The sequence below is a fragment of the Leucoraja erinacea genome, chromosome 22 (assembly GCF_028641065.1).
Source record: "Leucoraja erinacea ecotype New England chromosome 22, Leri_hhj_1, whole genome shotgun sequence".
Classification (NCBI taxonomy): domain Eukaryota; kingdom Metazoa; phylum Chordata; class Chondrichthyes; order Rajiformes; family Rajidae; genus Leucoraja; species Leucoraja erinaceus.
The window spans coordinates 29,989,471-30,008,461 of NC_073398.1; the positions used below are offsets into that span (position 1 = coordinate 29,989,471).

At 42.4% G+C, this 18,991-nt stretch overlaps 2 protein-coding genes across 3 annotated transcripts in view; one reads left to right on the top strand and one right to left on the bottom strand.

Moving 5' to 3' along the window:
• Positions 1-15,101, bottom strand: part of exoc4 (exocyst complex component 4) — a 362,722-nt gene extending 347,621 nt beyond the window's left edge. For both annotated transcript variants that reach the window (XM_055653386.1, XM_055653387.1), the window contains exons 1-2: positions 14,963-15,101; positions 11,665-12,049 (exon numbers count right to left, since the gene is read on the bottom strand). In XM_055653386.1, coding sequence (XP_055509361.1) covers positions 11,665-12,049; positions 14,963-15,042 — 465 coding nt within the window. In that variant the 5' untranslated portion in view covers positions 15,043-15,101. The remainder of the gene's footprint in view (positions 1-11,664; positions 12,050-14,962) is intronic.
• Positions 15,102-16,628: 1,527 nt separating this feature from the next.
• chchd3a (coiled-coil-helix-coiled-coil-helix domain containing 3a) overlaps positions 16,629-18,991 on the top strand; it is a 209,450-nt gene continuing 207,087 nt past the window's right edge. Inside the window, exon 1 of the mRNA XM_055653388.1 lies at positions 16,629-16,887. Coding sequence (XP_055509363.1) covers positions 16,807-16,887 — 81 coding nt within the window. The 5' untranslated portion in view covers positions 16,629-16,806. The remainder of the gene's footprint in view (positions 16,888-18,991) is intronic.

Below are 18,991 nucleotides of genomic sequence, written 5' to 3' on the forward strand. Positions count from 1 at the left end.
CCACATTTGACCAACTCCTGGCCGAGTGCAGAAGGGCCAGGTCATCTGCGTATCCATACTGGCGCAAGGTTGTGCATGGCAGATCGCTGATATAGAGATTTAAGAGCATGGGAGCCAGTACCGAGCTCTGGGGGACGCCGTTTCTTCGGCCTCGCAGTCGGCTAGATTGTCCATCGCTGGTCTGGAGTACAAAACTGCAGTTGGCAAGGATGTTGGCAAGGAATCGCACTAAATGACGGTCAGGAATGGTGCGGAGGAGTTTCAAGATCAGGTTGGTGCCACACTAAATCACAGGTGGCAATGAGGTCCACCAATGTGACGCACACATTGTGTCCCTTTTCAAAACTGTCTTGGATTTAAAACTGAGATACAGATGAACTTCTCATTGAAGGCAGTGAATCTCCAGAATTCTCCTCCCCAGAGGTTTATGCAAGCTAGAACATTGGGGGCAAGAGGAGAGAAGGGAAATCATTTTCTAAAAGATCAGGGAATTGAGGGTTGGAGAACTGGTATAAAAGAGGAGATACGGTCTGTGCAGATCATCCATGATCACGTTGAATGCGGGGCAGGCATGAAGGGCCTTGTGGCCTACTCCTACTCCTATGAAAATGAAGTTCAAATACCCTAGCACCAGTCTATCACCTAACAGTCTTTATTATATTGTAAAATGTGTCCCATTTAGTAACAGGATAATGACATCTCAAAGGAGATTAGGCAAACCTGACCATTTATTTCAAGTACCTTATAGCAAAATAAACTGCAAGTTCATTACAATGGCAGATGATGGATTTAGAATTGTCCAAAAGTTTAAGTATTCTGGGTTCATAAATGGGAACAAAGAGTTATATTCAGTTGAGTCATTTCAGAATGGTAACTTTTTAAACATCTATAAACTTCTGAGTTACAGTGACTTCAATAAACTTCTTATTACAAATCCCTTGCCATGACTCAACAATGCTCGAAGATATTGTATGACTTGATCTCCCACGTTAAACAAAAGACAAAACACAATAACTAGCGTGGGCTGAATTGATGTCCAATTACTGAAGTGGGAGTCCAACATAGTCAACACTTACTCTTGTTCCGGGGAGGAAATTGAAAGTATTGTGGAAAAAGTGGCAGCAACAACAAAAATTTATCATCCAACTTAGTTTAACAATAAAATCCAGGTAAATTCAACATGATCATCCCTCAGAAGCTGGTGGGGAAGCTCTCCCTGCTCGGCCTCAATACCCCCCCTCTGAAACTGGATGCTGGACTTCTAAATACATCGACCACAGTCAGTCAGTGTTGACAACAACACCTCAAACACCGTCGTCATCCTGACCACCTGATCCCCCTCAAGGCTGTGTGCTCAGTCCACTACTATTCACACTACTTACCCATGACTGTGCCATCAAACACAACACCAACCAAATAATCAAATTCACAGATGACACTACAGTGGTGGGCCTCATCAGAGACAACAATGAGACTGCCTACAGAGAGGAAGTGGCACAGCTTGTGAACTGGTGCAAAGACAACAATCTGTCTCTGAACATCACCAAGATCAAAGAGATGATTGTAGACCAGGAGAACGCAGGCTGCCCCCCTCTCCCTTGCACATCAATTGCTCCATCGTGGAGAGGGTGAGCAACATCAAATTTCTCAGGGTGTACCTCGCTGATGACCTCTTCTGGTCTCTCAACACTACACACCCGGCTGGAGGGCTCAGCAGAGGCTGTACTTCCTCAGGAGGCTGAAACAAGGGAGGCTTCCCCCACCCATCCTCTCTATGTTCTACAGAGGTACCATAGAGAGCGTAATGACCAGCTGCATCACTGTCTGGTACGGGAACTATACCACATCAGGCAGGAAGACCCTGCAGAGATTAGTCAGTACAGTGGAGAACATCATTGGGGTGCCTCTCCCATCCATTCTGAACATTTTCAACAAAAGATGCCACCGAAAAGCCTCCAACATTTATAAAGGACTTCTCCCATCCCTCCCATGGACTCTTTGCCCCTCTGCCGTCCAGCAGGAGGTACCAGAGCATCAAGGCCAGCACCACCAGGATGTGCAACAGCTTCTTCTCCCTGGCTGTTAGAATGATGAATACCCTACTGACCCCCAACACACACAAACACACAGCACACACCTCACCTAAAACACACACACTCGCAGCACTGGCATTTTGCATCAATATCAACGACTATGCACCTTGCATAGCCCCGTGAGGAACGACATTTCGTTCAAATGAATTGTAATGGCAATTTCAAACCTTTTCATTGTCATTACTACGCAGGCAGGGTGGAGTGAAACGAGTTTACACGGTCGATGATAAAAACAAATCTTCCAGTCGTTATCTCCAGTTTCATTGATATTTTATTGAAGTTGTTGTAAACACAAAGAAGTGAACAAACCAGATCCTCTTTATTCTTATATAAATTGCAGCTTTCCATTCTTACTATCTGAACTGGTAAAAAACTATATTCCTTCTCTCCTGCCGGCTCCAGTCGATCTGACCACTCCCTGTGGTTTCGCTAGCCTCATCCAATGTATGTCACGACCATCTACGTATCAAAATCTCACCCCCAATCGTACAAAATAATTCTGCAAAAAATATTTAAACAAAATAATAAAATATGCTGGCAGTAACTAGCCTAAGAAAGAATGGCTCCTACATGTATACTTGTATGTTCGAATGACAAATAAATTATTATTACTATTAATGGAGTAATAGATCAGAAAGAGAGAGAATTACTAGGTGCTGAAAAGACATCGAAGAGTCAATTAGATCTTTAAAAACGGAAAAGCCGCAGTTCCTGATGGCTTAAGTACTGAGTTTTATAAATAATTTTATGATCTGATCATAAACTGTACAAATACGCTTACACTCAACAGAAACTCCCAGAAACTCTAAATGAATCTATAATCACACTTATACCAAAAACTGATAAGGATCTTGAAGACCCAGGTTCATATAGAGCAATAGCTCTCTTAAATACTGATCAGAAAATATTAACCAAAATCCTCTCATAGATTGAGCTTAGTGATTAACAAATTAATACATCCCGACCAAACAGGTTTTATTCCAAAACGTTACTCATTTTATAATCTGAGACTATTCAATATTATATACTCAAATAGAATTCCTAATGCAGATCTAGCAATTATTTCATTAGATGCTGTAAAAGCATTTGACCAGGTAGAATGGTCATATTTATTTTTGGTGATGGAAAATTTTCAACTGGGAGAGAAGTACTGTACATGGGTTAAATAGTTATATTCTAACCCAACAGCTAGAATATTAACAAACCAAATGTTATCAACTAAATTTAATCTTTCTAGAGGTTGTAGACAAGGATGTTCACTATCCCCACTATTATTTGCTCTTGTAATTGAACCATTAGCAGAAAGCGTTAGAGCCCACCCAGAATTACACGGGTATAACACTAAAGACACAAGGAATAAAATCTCTTTATATGCAGATGATGTATTAATATATATTACAAAGTTAGAAACTAGTATTCCAAATCGATTAAATCTAATAACTCAATTTGGTCAGTTTTCAGGATATAGAATTAATTGGAATAAAAGTGAAATCATGCAAATAACAAAACTCAATTTACATACATTACAACAATCCCCTTTTAAAATAGTTAAAGATAAACTTAAATATTTATGAATTTATGTAACTAAGACATATACCTCTTTATTTAAACTAAACTTTCCACCCTTACTGAATAAACTACACAAAAATATTCAGTATTGGAAAACACTTCCCATTTCAATGCTTGGTAGAATTAATGCTATAAAATGATCTTTTTACCGCAACTACTGTACCTATTTCAATTAATCCTGATATATATCCCAAATATTTTTTTCAAAAAAATCGATTCCATTGTTACTAGCTTTATTTGGGATTATAAGAATCATAGAATAAGTAAAAAACATTTATGCAAGTCAAAGATAAATGGAGGTTTAGTCTTGCCAAATTTTTGTTTTATTTTTGGGCAGTCCATATTAAAAACATGAATTTATGGCTGGAAGAAATGGATCAGCAACCAGATTGGTTAAGGATGGAAAAGGAAGACGGTTTACCTTTTGAAATTGGTTCGATTATGTTTGCTCCCACAAAACTGCACAAAAAAACCTATAGGGAAAATCCTATAACACATAGTGGAATACAAATTTGGAAACAACTAAAAAAAAAAGCTTTAAAATTGAATAATATACCACTATATCTTCCCATTGTAAACAATCCTTTATTCAAACCATCCATATTGGATAAAGGTTTCACACAATGGAAAAATTACGGAATTAAAAAGATAGGACATCTCTATAGGAAAGGCATTTTTCTTTCATGTCAAGAGTTACAACAGATCTATGGACTGCACTCAAATAATTTCTTCAGATATCTACAAATTAGAGATTATGTTAAATCTAATACACAAGTTTATAGGACTAGGGAACCAGAAACTCTGGATGAATGTTTGAATCCTAATACTGAAAAATGAATAACTTATATTTATAACACCCTCTTAAACAACGAGGTACCATCCTATAATGAAAGATATTTGGGACGAAAGTCTACAATATATACATCAATACTCATTAAATGCCAGACATGCTTTAATACAATTTAAAGTCTTACACAGATTACATTACTCCAAAATAAAACTAAATAGAATCTTCCCACATATTTCTCCTATTTGTGATAAATGTCTGCACCTAGAGGCCAATTTAACACATACTTTTGCAAATTGTACAAAAATTAAAAATGTCTGGACTGATATTTTTGGAATAATTTCTGAAGTTGTTAATACTAAATTGGATCCAGACTCAAAACTAATAATACTTGGAATATCAGAACAAAGTTTAACACTCACAACAAGCCAAAGAAACTTCCTCGACTACAGTATAATAAACTGGGAAAAAAATAATATTAAAAATTTGGAAAGGCCCTATAACCCCCACAATTAAAATGTGGATTGTGGAAATGTTGGAGACCCTACATCTAGAAATAATTAGACTTGTCTTAATGGACAAACAGAACTTTTTGTTAAAATATGGTCTCCATTCATTAATTATTTGAAGGGATAGATTGGCCCTTCACGGAAACCCAACTGAAGCTTGAACTCAGGATTAGATGAAAAGTTATACTTTATAATCTACGAACCTATCTCCAATGACGTATTATTAGTAATTAATTCCACTTTTTCTCTTTTTTGATATTTGTAATTCTTTTTTTCTCTTTCTCTCTCTTTCTATCTATATAAAAAAACACTAGAAGCAGAATTAATTGACAATTGAACATTTTAATAATGTATGATCGATGTACATGAAAAGTTTTTTTACTATAATATGTAATTATACTTTACCATAATATGTTTGCTTCTAATAAAAATATTTAAAAAAAAACAAAAACTAATGGAATAATCCCACCTACCCGAGTACAGAACAAATGCCAGAACTGAACAGTTGCAATATCTACAATCACTGCATTTAGAACAATCTAGCTGATATATGCATGTTTTAAGGAATGCCTTACACAATTCAACAACAACTCTCTTCAATGAACTCGACCACCAAAAATGAAATTGTTGTAAAATTTTACAAAGTTCCTCTACAAATCTTAAACTGCCTGATTTGGAAAAGTTAACACCCTGCCTGAATGTGTTGAACATGAAATTATTATTAAGCAAGATTGCTGAATTAGCAACTATACCTGCAGCATCCCTGAAGACATGAAAGGCCCTGTCCCACTTAGGCGATTTTTTAGGCGACTCGGCTGTCGCCACATGGTCGCCGGGGTGTCGCCTGTATGGTCGTGAGTAGTCTCCTCAGTCGCCCAAGGAGTCATAGCGTTTTTCTGGCCACCGCTGGATTTTTAAATGTTCAAAACTTGTCGGCGACAGTCGTAGCTTGTCGTAGCTTGTCTTCTCCTGATGTAGGTGCTGTCATAGGTTGTCCCCGGGATGGCGTAGGTTGTCGCCGGTGCAAACTTCGATGAATTCCATTGTCGTAATCGCCGGCAGTCGCCTAAAAAAAATCTCCTAGGTGGGACAGGCCCATTGGTCCAGTCGCTGGTTTATCGGTGACCTGCTACGACTATGACAGTCGCCGGCGGGCGCCTAAAAAATCTCCGAGTGGGACAGGCCCATAACAAGCATAAGGTAATGAGAAGACTTTATGTGTTCACAATAATCAATTCTAGAAACATGAAACAGCTGCAAAATTTCTAAGACTAAAATACTATTCAGATCAGTAAGTACAAAGCTGTGCTCTGATAGTCACCATGGAAAGTTCTATTATTGCAGATAAAATGCTTGTTGGCAAGGGGTTCCAAGAACTATCAAATCTTCCTTTCCCACTTTCATCCTGTTTCGTTGTAACAGGAGTAGGCCAATTGGCTCCTCAAGCCTGCACTGCCATTTAATGAGATCAACACTGATCAATTGCCACTCAAATTCACATTTGAATATACCAAAGTTATATTTCAACCCCATGCTAATTAAATAACCACCTCTCTCTGTCTAAAAAATAGTCCAAAGCTCTCCTCAACTACACAATGAAGAAATAAATTCAGAAGACCTTATGAAAAAAAACTTTGCGTTTGTTTTAAATGGACAACTCAATATCGTAATACCTCGCTTAGCACTACCCTGCATGGTGTTGCTTCACTGTGGCACTGTTTCCCCCCCCCCCCCCCTTCTCCCATCTGGGTGACAGAGAGAAACTTAATTCACAAAATCATAACCTCACTGCTAACATCTGGGAAGAGGGAGACATACCAGGGGTCCTCATGGACACTTGTAATACTGATCACCTTCAAGAGACAGTAACAATTGGAGCATTGGAGGAGTCTCCCTGCTATCTGCCAGAGTCAGACATCACCAAGGATCCTTCACCTCCACTGCCTCCTACCAATGACCCAAGAGCTGCTCGCAGAATCAAAACGTGGACTGTGTCCAGCTGGTAAAAAACTGGACATGACCTTTACAATGTTTAGTATAATTTAAAGATACAGCGGGCCCTTTGGCCCACCGAGTTCGCGCTGACCAGCGATCCCCGTACACCAGCATTATCCTACACATTATGGACAATTTACAATTTTTACCGTAGCCAATTAACCTACAAACCTGTACGTCTTTGGAGTGTGGGAGGAAACTGGAGCACCTGGGGGAAAACCCACGCAGTCACTGGGAGAACGTACAAACTCGTACAAACGGCACCCGTAGTCAGGATCAAACCCAGGTCTCTGGCACAGTAAGGCAACAACTCTACCGCTACGCCTCTGTGCCATCCCAATGTGACAATTCCAAGAGAAGTTCAAGTTGCAGCATGAAGAATTCTGCAGTCTTTTTTTTAACATCTTGAATCAAGAGGAACTGTGGATCATGCTTTCATAGAAACATAGAAAAGAGAAACATAGAAAATAGGTGCATGAGTAGGCCATTCGGCCCTTCGAGCCTGCACCACCTTCAATATGATCATGGCTGATCATCCAACTCAGTATCCTGTACCTGTCTTCTCTCCATACCCCTTTAGCCACAAGGGCCACATCTAACTCCCTCTTAAATATAGCCAATGAACTGGCCTCATTTACCTTCTGTGCCAGAGAATTCCAGAGATTCGCCACTCTCTGTGTGAAAAATCTTTTTCTCATTTCGGTCCTAAAAGATTTCCCCCTTATCCTTAAATTTGGCAGCCCACAGATATTAATTTCCATCTTTTCATTGACTCCTGATGACCTGCTACCTGAGATCCTAACGAACACGTCCATAGCTGACCCAAACTCAACACAGAAAGTGTCAAGAAAGATTGCTACATGACCTTGATACTCCTTTCAACCTTTTTGTATCGCAATATTGCACCATCAAAAAGCCTGCTACTGCAGTACAGTGAATCTACAGGATTAATTGATCCACATTGATGGCTCCGAAGCATAGATGGTCAAAAGCTTCAAGTTCTTCGGAATAAACATCACCAGCAATTTGTTTTGGATCAGCCACAATGAAACTATGGCCAAGAAAGCACACCAACGCCTCTACTTCCTTAAAATGCTTCGGAAATTCGGCATGTCCCAAACAACCTCTGCTTTGCTTCCTGAAGTCAATCACAATCTCCTTTGTCTTGCTGACATTGAGGGGAAGTTGTCTTGGCACCAGGTGACTAGGTTCTCAATCTCCATCCTGTACTCCATAGCAATTTAACTTTTCGTAACTACACATCCATTGTAGCGACAACACTATAATCTGCACTTTTTTTTCAGATTCAGACTCAACTTTAATTGTCATTGTCAGTGTACAGTACAGAGACAACAAAATGCAGTTAGCATCTCCCTGGAAGAGCGACATAGAATATGATTTCAAGTGACATAGAATATGATTTCAAGCGACATAGAATATGAATTTGCACTTTTCTGTATGTATTCATAGTACGATCTGTCTGGATAGAACACAAAACAAAGTTTTTCACTGTATCTTGGTAGATGTGACAATGAAAAGCAATATAATCCCCGTTTCCCCAGCAACCTGACGACAGATTCCCATGTGCACAAGGGGAAAGATTCAAGAACACTGCAACTTCCTCACTGTTGCTGGGAACCCTTTGCCCACTCGGGTTATCATCAGGAGCCTATGTGTCAGGAATGCAGAAACCCAGTATAATCAACAGAAGTAAGGCATGACTTGCTAAGATTTCCACTCAATACTCCACCCCGAATAGACCTCCTGTACCACATCCATGCCCTGATATTAAGAAACCTGGTGGAATGAAACTATACCCAAGTATCTCTGAGATGCCCTGATTGTCAATATTGTTTTAAAGGAGGACAGAGCAGACTGCGGAAACCATAGTGAATCTCCCTCCCGTCCACTACATTAACATAAAAAAGACCAAAACCCTCCATCAGCCACCACCTGACGATGTGCCATTATCCCCAATAATGCAATAATCAACAATTGCTGTCTGGAATATGTGGATCACTTTCCATCTCTTGAACACCATTTCTCTTCCAGTACATACCTGGATAATGAAACACATCACCAACTCCACTGTGCAAGCGGGGCTTTTTGCCAGGGTTAGGAGTAGAATTTTTGAAGACCGTGACCTCCAAGTGAGAACCAAGCTACTGGTCTACAAAGCCATTATTCTTCCCACCCCACTATATGTAGCTGAGAATTGGACCACCTGCAGCAGACACCTTGAAGCCCTTGAGTGCTTTTGGAAGATGCTGCGAATAAACTGGAAAGACAGGCACACTCACATCAGTGTGCCAGAAGAGGCTAACATTGACTCCATCACTACAAACATCATCAAACAGCATCTCAGATGGAATGGCCAAGTTGTCAGGATGCCTGACTTCTGTCTCCCAAAACAAATACTCTAGTCCCAACTCCTGAAAGGACTGTGAACCCCTAGAGGTCAGGCGAAGCATTGCAAGGATAACACAAGGATTAACCTCAAAAGTGCCACATTAGCCCCACCTACTGGGAGGACGTAATACAGAATGGAGAGTCATTGTTCACAAAGGAACTGCATTCCCTGAAGAAGACCTGAAAAACACAAGCACCCATGACAAAAGGAAAGACTTATTGTCAAGAAGGCCCAACTACATCCCACCACCAATACCACTCATCTCACTGCAATCAAGATAGTGGCACTAGAATTGGCCTCTTCAGCCATCTCAAGACCCACAGAATGACCCACCATCGAAGGGATTTACCAGAATCGTTGCCTCAAAAAGGCAGCCAGCATACTCAGAGACCCACACTACCCTGTCCTCACACTCCTTTCACCCCTGCCATTGAGAAGAAGGTACAGGAGCCTGAAAACTGTCACATCCAGGTTCAAGAACAACTTCTTACCAACAACCATTCGGCTATTAAACATTACAACCTCAAATAAGTTCTGAACTACATAGACCACTATTGTCATATCAACACACAACACACATAAAACAACACACACACGCACAAATATGGTCCGCCATAATATTGGTTTGGCTGGCTGAAGGACAGGTTTTCCTGAACAGAATGATGGGAAAATTAGTAAGGCAGGAAGAGGTGGATCCGATAAAGAAAAAGGTAAATATCATGTGCTTTTTGGGGGAGTGTACAGAGAAAATCAAGCAGATGGGAGGATGGATTTGTGCAGAAATGTAAGGCAAAGGGATGGGGCAGGGAATGAATATCTGAATCTTGGGCTGGGGGAATACTGGCATTTCACAACACATGACACGTTAGTTTCATTCTCAAAGAAGCCTAACATGATTTCATTATTATTTGTTGACTTAACAATAGTTCTTTCAAGCATCGTGTTAGCCATTCCTTCTCTCCAGAGATGCTGCCTGTCCTGCTAAGTTACTACAGCTTTTTGTGTCTATCTTTGGTTTAAACTAGCATCTGCAGTTCCTTCTTACAGTGTTACCATTAATTTCAGGCAAAGCCTTTGGTTCTGTCTTAAGCAGCAAATTTACAACTTAAATCGTCGTCAACTCAACAATTAAAACCTTTACAGAAATACAAATTTATTAAGAAAACCTATTTTATGGTGACTTTGGTCAAGAAAACATTATAAAATGCCTCCATAGCAATATGAAATTATAACCTACATTATTCAACCTGAACGTTGCCCAATTAGTGCATGCCTTTTCTGCAAATCCAGCAGCATTAATTTTATTTTGTCTAATTAAGTATATTGGTCCACTTTTTCCATAGATAATTAATCAACGGAGCACAGATTTTGTTTATATCACCTGTACATTTATTAATCCGAGCTAGTTTTTAACAGCACATTAAGTTTGGTAGTTTCATCATCGACATTTGTTTTTGCACCACGTAATAAATAGCCAATTTATAGAAACAATTGGTTTGTTTTAGACATGGAGAAAATCCCAGCAGACCTTTTTAAAGTAAAAAATGAGCTCAATTTTGTTGAACAAAGTTGAAAACACCTCACCTCACCTCCCCTCACCTCACCTCCCCTCCCACCCTGCCCCAACCCTGGCTGATCTTGCACTGGTTTCTTCCCTCCTTCTCCACAATTCACAACTTTTCAACCCTCAAGTTCCACAATTTGCAAATCTTTATCCTTTCGGGCTCACGCTTGTCTTTTCATCTCTGGCCTTTGTCCAACAATCTGCCTATCAAAACCAAACCCTTGCCTTAGTTCACCTATTACTGGCTGTGCTCTGTCCAGCCCCTCCTCTTTTCCAGCTTTCTTATCTGCTCCCCCTGCTATCAGTCTGAGGAAGGGTCCCAACACGTCACCTCACCATGTTCTACAAAGATTCTGCCAGACCAACTGAGTTACTCCAGCATTTTTGTGTCCATTGATGTCTGTCACAAATCAACAATAACATTTCCATCCACAGCTGTTGCTTTCTTGTGAGTAATCGCTAGCTCATCAGAACCGTTTTGCACAAACTGGTAAATAAGGCATGATTATAAAAAAATCTCCTGTACTCAATCACATGCCATAAGTTAACTTCCAAAGCCCTCGCCAACTAGCTTTATTGATAACAGTTTCATGCTCAAAATACTTGCATGCACGGTCTTTATCACAACTGAAAGCTTTATTTCAGACATTTGAACTTCAAAGATTACTGACATATATAATATGAGAAAATATAATATCTCGTAATTCACATTTTGATAAATAATACAGGGTACTAACCAACATGTCCGTGGCATGAAGATAATGTTTGCTTGTCATGCATCGCTCCAGTTTCTGTGGTACTTGTTTGATGCTTTCGATTTCATCCAGCAAGTTTAGCACATGCTTATGTTCAATACCTTCAATCCATAATTTACGCAATTCATCTCTTTTGCAGTGCAGCAACATTTTGCATGAAAGTAGATTCTCCTTCACCTGCTTAATCTTGTTACGAGAGCTGGTGATACGTTCAGTGATGCTTTGGTATGTCCTGATGGCTGTGGTAAGTTCCGTATAATGCTGCACAATCAATTCATCCAAGTCATGGTCACATTTCTCATAAGCTTCCTCCAGGCGGCCCTTTTCAGCTTCGCGATCTTGAACATCATTGCTGGTTGACAGAGTTCTTTAAGAAGATACAATAAATATTAGATGGCATTTTCATGATGAATGAAAGTACGAGCAAAGTACTTAACAGTACAAAGTACTTAACCCTTGTTGAATACTGAATGACAATCGTTTTAAAGTTAGCAATTCTCTGTAATGTTTGTAATCTTGTAGTTATTTAGACTATGCATTGTCAAAAAGGCAATACATGTGAAAACTTGGTACATCTTGTTTAATGACACAATATAAATCACACAAAGAATGTGATAATAGACAATAGGTGCCATTCAATGTGATCATGGCTGATCATCCCCAATCAGTACTCTGTTCCTGCCTTCTCCCCATATCCCCTGACTCCGCTATCTTTAAGAGCTCTATCCAGCTCTCTCTTGAAAGTATCCAGATAACCGGCCTCCAACAGAGGCAGAGAATTCCACAGACTTACAACTCTGTGAGAAAAAGTATTTCCTCGTCTCCATTCTAAATGGCTTTCCCCTTATTCTTAAACTGTGGCCCCTGGTTCTGGAATCCCCCAACATCGGGAACATCGGGATACAGGAGACAATTTGCCCCATCACTGTGCCAATTGAAAATGCAACACAAATTAATCCCACCTTTTAGAACAAGGACCGAAGAATAGCTAATATTGTACTTTTTTTTTAGAAGGGCAACAGGGACAAACCAGGAAGTTATAATCTGGTAAGCATTTTATCAGTGGTAGATAAGTTATTGCAGAAGATTCTTTGAGGCAGAATTTACTTGCATGGAAAAGCATATGCATATTATGAATAGTCAGTACAGCTTGATGGAGTTGGGGGCAGGAGGGGGTATTGGTGTTTCATAAATACTATTGAGTGTTTTGAGGATGCTATGAAGGCGATTGATGAGGGTAGTGCTCTGGACGTTGTCAACATGGACTTTCGTAAAGCATTTAACAAGGTCCATTATTGTAGACCAATCCATAAGATTAAGTGACATGGGATCCACAGCAAGTTGGTGAATTAGATACAAGATTTTCGCGTGGCAGAGACGGTGCTTCGGTGGCTGAGGCGGCGTTCTGGCAGCGGCGACCTGAATCCGGGGCTCGGCCGCGGGCCAGTAGGCGACATCGTCGGAGCTCGCAGGTCACAGGCTGGTGCCTGTTTTCCGGAGCTCCCGCGGCAACAGCTGCGTCTGCTGGACTGGAGGGCGGCAGCTTCGACCACCCCGGGCCGCGGAGCTTGAAGCGGCCCGTTCGCGGAGCTCAGTGAGCCGCGGGACTAACTTACCATCGCCCGATGGGGTATCGCCTCAGCGCAGAGGGAGAAGAGGAGGGAAGAGACAGTAACCCTAAGATTTTTGCCTCCATCACAGTGAGGAGGTGCCTGGTGAACTCACTGTGGTGGATGTTAATTTGTGTTTATGGGTGTTTTGTTGTTTATTATTACATGTATGGCTGCAGGCAACGACATTTCGTTCAGACCGAAAGGTCTGAATGACAAATAAAGGATCTAAGTCTAAGTCTAGTGCTAGAAGACAGAAGATGGTGGTAGAGGGATCTTTTCTTGCCTGGGGGATATGCAACCAGCTGTGATCTGCAAGGATCAGTGCTGGGACTTCTGTCATTTGTAATATATATTGATGATTTGGATGATTAAGTCTGATTACTAAGTTTCAAAATAATGACACGAAAATTGATGGAGTTGTGGATAGCCAAGTACAGTTTATTATCATGTGCACGTACGGTTAGGAACAGGCACAATAAAAAAGCAATAAAGTTTGTCAATGGATGCAGCAGGATACAGACCAGTATCAAATCTTGGCAAATAACTGGCAGACAAAGTTTATCTAGGCAAGTTTGAGGTGATGCAATTTGTGAGGTCATATGCAAATGGAATGCACAGTAAAAGGCAGAACCTGTGGGAGGACTGATGTACAGATTGATCTCATGCTGCATAGCTCCCTGGTCTGTGGATCCCTGCAGTGGCAACACAAGTTGATAGGGAATGAAAGAAGACATAAGGATGATTGCTTTCATTGCTTGGAGAATTGAGTAGTCAGATTATTTTGCAGCAGCTTTATAAAACTTAACGTCAAGCCACATCTGGAATAGTGTGTGCAATGCTGGTCACATTACAAGATGGATGTGAAAGTTTGGGGAGTGTACAAAAGTGGTCACAGAAGAAACATAGAAAGGTGCAGGAATAGGCCATTCGGCCCTTCGAGCCATTCAATATGATCATGGCTGATCATCTAAAATCAGTACCCGGTTCCTGTTTTTTCCATCCCTTGATTCCTTTCACCTTAAGAGCTAAATCTAACTCTCTCTTGAAAATTGATGGTCCACCAGGATGCTGTCTGAATTAGCAAGAAGGTAAGATTGCACAAACTTGGGTTATTTTCTCAGGTACATCAGAGGAAGAGGGGTTACCATATGGAAGTAAATAAAATTCCAAGAGACAGATAGATAGTCAGTCTTTATTCCCCGGATAAAATGGTCAAATACTGAAAGGCATACGTTTAAGATGGGTCAAGTCAAATGAAGCAGCAGATACCATAACAATGTTTAAGAGTTCCTTGTACAGACACATGAACAGGCAAGGAAACGTGTATTATGGACCACAGACAGGCAGATATGATTCATTTAGCTTGGCATTATGGTCAGCACCGAGTGTTCCTGTACTGTGATCCCTTCCTGGGGGAAAAAACGGCTCTTATTTACTCTATCACACCCCCCCTTCTTGTTACGTCTGCCATCATGTCAGTTTAAGAATTCAATGTGGAGGATGTTCCACCCTTGCCCAATGTTTCTCTCCACAAGTGACAGCAGAACAATTGGCTGACCACCATTTAAAAAGAAATGTCGGTAATTTCCAGAGAATTAGCAGAAATTTCTCCAGCGCAAGAAATACAAAATGAATCCCCCTTCCCTCGAGTCGTCCACTGCACTCACCTTATCACTGAAATCAGTAATCCAGAGGGATCTTTACTTTTGCTGATTGCAGTCCTGTACTTCCCAGTTTCACTCGCCATCTTGTCGGGTGGCGCCGCCCCCCCGCGCGCCGCAGCTGACAGTTGGAGCAGCCGCCGGCAGTTAACGCCTCTCACCCACCGACACCCTGGCTCTCCAGCTCACGGCAAGGGTGGGGGGGCTCGCTGAAGGCCAAGAGAAAGTACATATTCAGCAATGAAGGACACATTCAACGTTGGCTGAACGCAACTTCAAATTATCTGTTATTTATAGAGAACAAAAAACTGGACTACAGTTCCCATGATCCTCTGACTCACGGCCTCAACGACAACTTTATTTAAAATGCACTGACAAACGGTACTGCTGAGCACAGATACAAAGATGCTGGAGTAACTGAGTGGGGCCAGGCAGCATCTCACATAAAATGAGTGGGGCCAGGCAGCATCTCACACAAAATGCTGGAGTAACTCAGTGGGGCCAGGCAGCATTTCACACAAAATGCTGGAGTAACTCAGTGGGGCCAGGCAGCATCTCACACAAAATGCTTGAGTAATTCAGTGGGGCCAGGCAGCTGGAGTAACTGAGCGGGGCCTGGCACTGGCAGCATCTGACACAAAATGCTGGAGTAACTCAGTGGGGCCAGGCAGCATCTCACACAAAATGCTGGAGTAACACAGTGGGGCCAGGCAGCATCACACACACAAAATGCTGGAGTAACTTAGTGGGGCCTGGCAGCATTTCACACAAAGTGCTTGAGTAATTCAGTGGGCCAGGCAGCACCTCACATAAAATGCTGGAGTAACTGAGCGGGGCCTGGCACTGGCAGCATCTGACACAAAATGCTGGAGTAACTCAGTGGGGCCAGGCAGCATCACACACACAAAATGCTGGAGTAACACAGTGGGGCAGCATCACACACACAAAATGCTGGAGTAACACAGTGGGGCCTGGCAGCATTTCACACAAAATGTTGGAGTAATTCAGTGGGGCCTGACACTGGCAGCATCTCACACAAAATGCTGAAGAACTACATTTGAAGTGGCTCTTTCTTCCCAATAACCCTTCCTGGCTTAAGTCCTCCCTCCACCACCTCCAGTTTAAATTCCATTTGGAATATTTTGGAGGACCAAGAAACCGAGGACCAAGCTGAGTAGGATAGGCAGCATTTCTGGAGAGTAGGAACCGGTGTAAAAAATTACTACAGATGCTGGTTTACACTGAAGATAGACACAGAATGTTCGAGTAACTCAGTGGGCCTGGCACTGGCAGCATCTCACATAAAATGCTGGAGAAGCTGAGGTCAGGCAGCATTTCTGGAGAGCAGGAACCGGTGTAGCAAATTACTGCAGATGCTGGTTTACACTGAAGACAGACACAGAATGCTGGAGTAACTCAGTGGGCCTGGCACTTGCAGCATCTCACATAAAATGCTGGAGAAGCTGAGGTGAGGCAGCATTTCTGGAGAGCAGGAACCGGTGTAGCAAATTACTGCAGATGCTGGTTTACACTGATAGATAGACACAGAATGCTGGAGTAACTCAGCGGGTCAGGAAATGCAATGCTGAGCAAACGGGGTCATTCCACCCGCCACCCAATCAGTGGCATCCTTCAATCGTGCGTGGGTCCACAACGCAGCGAACTGACCAATCGGAGCTAGTTTTATTGTTGGTTGGTTGGTCGGCCCGGTGAGAGGCGTGATGGAGTGGATCGGTGACGGCCTGTGACTGGGTTTCTTTTTCCAAGGTGCCTGCAACTTCTGGCAGAGACAATTAGTTCGTTTTTACTTTCTTATTTCGTCTGTTTGCTTTTTATTTAATGCTGACGAGATGGGAAGTAGCGGGAGCACCAAACGCGTTTCCTTCGAAGCGGATGAGAATGATCAGATCACAGTGGTGAAGGGCATCAGGGTGAGTGAGTCACTGTGTCAAACTTTCCTCGTGAATGCATTGTCACCTTCATCTAACAAACCCGCAGTTATATTTTAAAGCACAGTTATTTTCCACCATGACCTTGGGTCTTATAAAACTTATTTAGCTTTTGGTATTCTATGAGCTTTTAGTTTTAAGTTTTTATGTTAATTTCAAGTTTTTACACGAGTATAACTATTGCACTGTATTTCTTTTGGAAAGCAGCTCTTTGGCTCAACTTATACATGCAGTCCAAATTTACATTTTGGGCTAGACCCATTTTGCCCATGTGCCTCTGAACCTTTCCAATTCATATATCTGTCCAAATGTCTTTTGAAAGTCATAATTGTATCCACTTTCATAGGTGCCTCTGGCGGGGTGGTAGATTGCAACCTTCACATGGTCCGCTCCGTTTCGACGAATGCAATCAACCCGGCGTGCGCAATCAAATAAGATCAAATAGAACAAGTTGTCCTACAACTTTAGGCTGTGCACGTCATACGCAAGAAGAAGAAGCCACTGTCAAATTGCTCTGGATACCCTCTGAATGAAAAAGTTGCTCAGACGCCCCTTTTAAATTTCTCTTGACCTTTGCCCTCTACTTTTAGAATTCTCTCCTCTGGGGGTGTAAAGGCAGTGAATGTTCACTTCGTCCATTCTCTCTATTTTGTACACCTCAATAAGGTCAGCCTTGGTATCATAGAGTGATACAGCATTGATACAGGCCCTTTGGCCCAACTTGCCCACACCAGCCAACATGTCCCAGCTACACTAGTCCCACCTGCCTGTGGTTGGCTCATTTCCCTCCAAACCTGTCCTATCCATTTACCATATCCCTATCTCCTTTGTTCCAAAGAAAATAGTCTCAGCCTATCTAGCCTAGACTCCCTATAATTCAAGACTGCAAGTCCAGATAACATCTTGGTGACACCCTTCCTATAGCTGGTGAAACAGCATGTAGATCTCCAAACACATTCTGCCCAACAAAGTGTACATAATTTCCTAACTTTTGTACGCTTTCCAATGAAGACAAGAGTGCAAAACTCTGCTTTCGCCACTCTGTCCATTTGTCAATACAATACGGTTTTATTTGTCACATTGCACATAAAGTGCAAGTGAAACTTACCACTTTTAGGGAACTATGCAAGAGCGGAACTCGCTATCAAAACATGGAGGGGACAGGGGGACACAATTTATTGGCGGCCACGCGTGCATGCGCACAGTCACACACACGCGTGAGGCTTCGGAGGCTCCATCCAGCGCTAAATACAGCTCAACTGTGCCTGTGTCACCGGGTTAACTACAGCTCTCTCTGGACTGACGGGACACCAGCGCTGCTTCTCCACACTGCCATATTTCCCACAAGTCCAGGAAGGGCTGTGGGCTCACCTGGCGGGACAGGCAGAGTTGAGCTGGGTTTAGCGCTGCTTCTCTGCACTGGTTGTGGGCCTGGGGGCACCGCGTCCGTCTGATTCCCGACCAAAGATCCTATAGCGGAGGATCTTTGCTGCCGACCTCTCTGGCCACCCGTGGGCTCGGACAGCGCCGGAGACCCGGCCGGGATCGGTCCTGACTGTGGATGAGGCACAGGTCTGTGCCACATCTCCCTCCTCCAATCACCGCACTCTATCCTCAGTCCCACCCCACTCCTCCCTCTTCAAATCATCGCGCTGAATCATCATGTCCCGCCCCCATTGCCTGCTGACCGACTTCTCTCGTCCATTCGGCGCCCCCACTGTCTCGCAGAAAACGGAGATTTCACTGGGTTTTCAAATCCGGATTATAAAAAATGGGGGGGGGGGGGGGGGATATATCCCCCACCTCTCAAAACATGGGGGGACGTGTCCCCTCTGCCCCCCCCCCCCCCCCCCCAGGTTTCCCGCCCCTGGAACTATGCACTTGTATTGCCATATCTTGTTGTTCTACAACACTCTCCCGGGCTGTACCATTTACTATGTAAATCCTATTCTGGTTTGATATACTAAAGTGCAACATCTCACACTCGTCAGAGTGAAATTACATTGGCCGCACCTGGGCCCACCTTCCTAGCTGACCTAGATTCTGTTGTAAACTTGGATATTCCTCTTCACAGCCCCCGATAAAG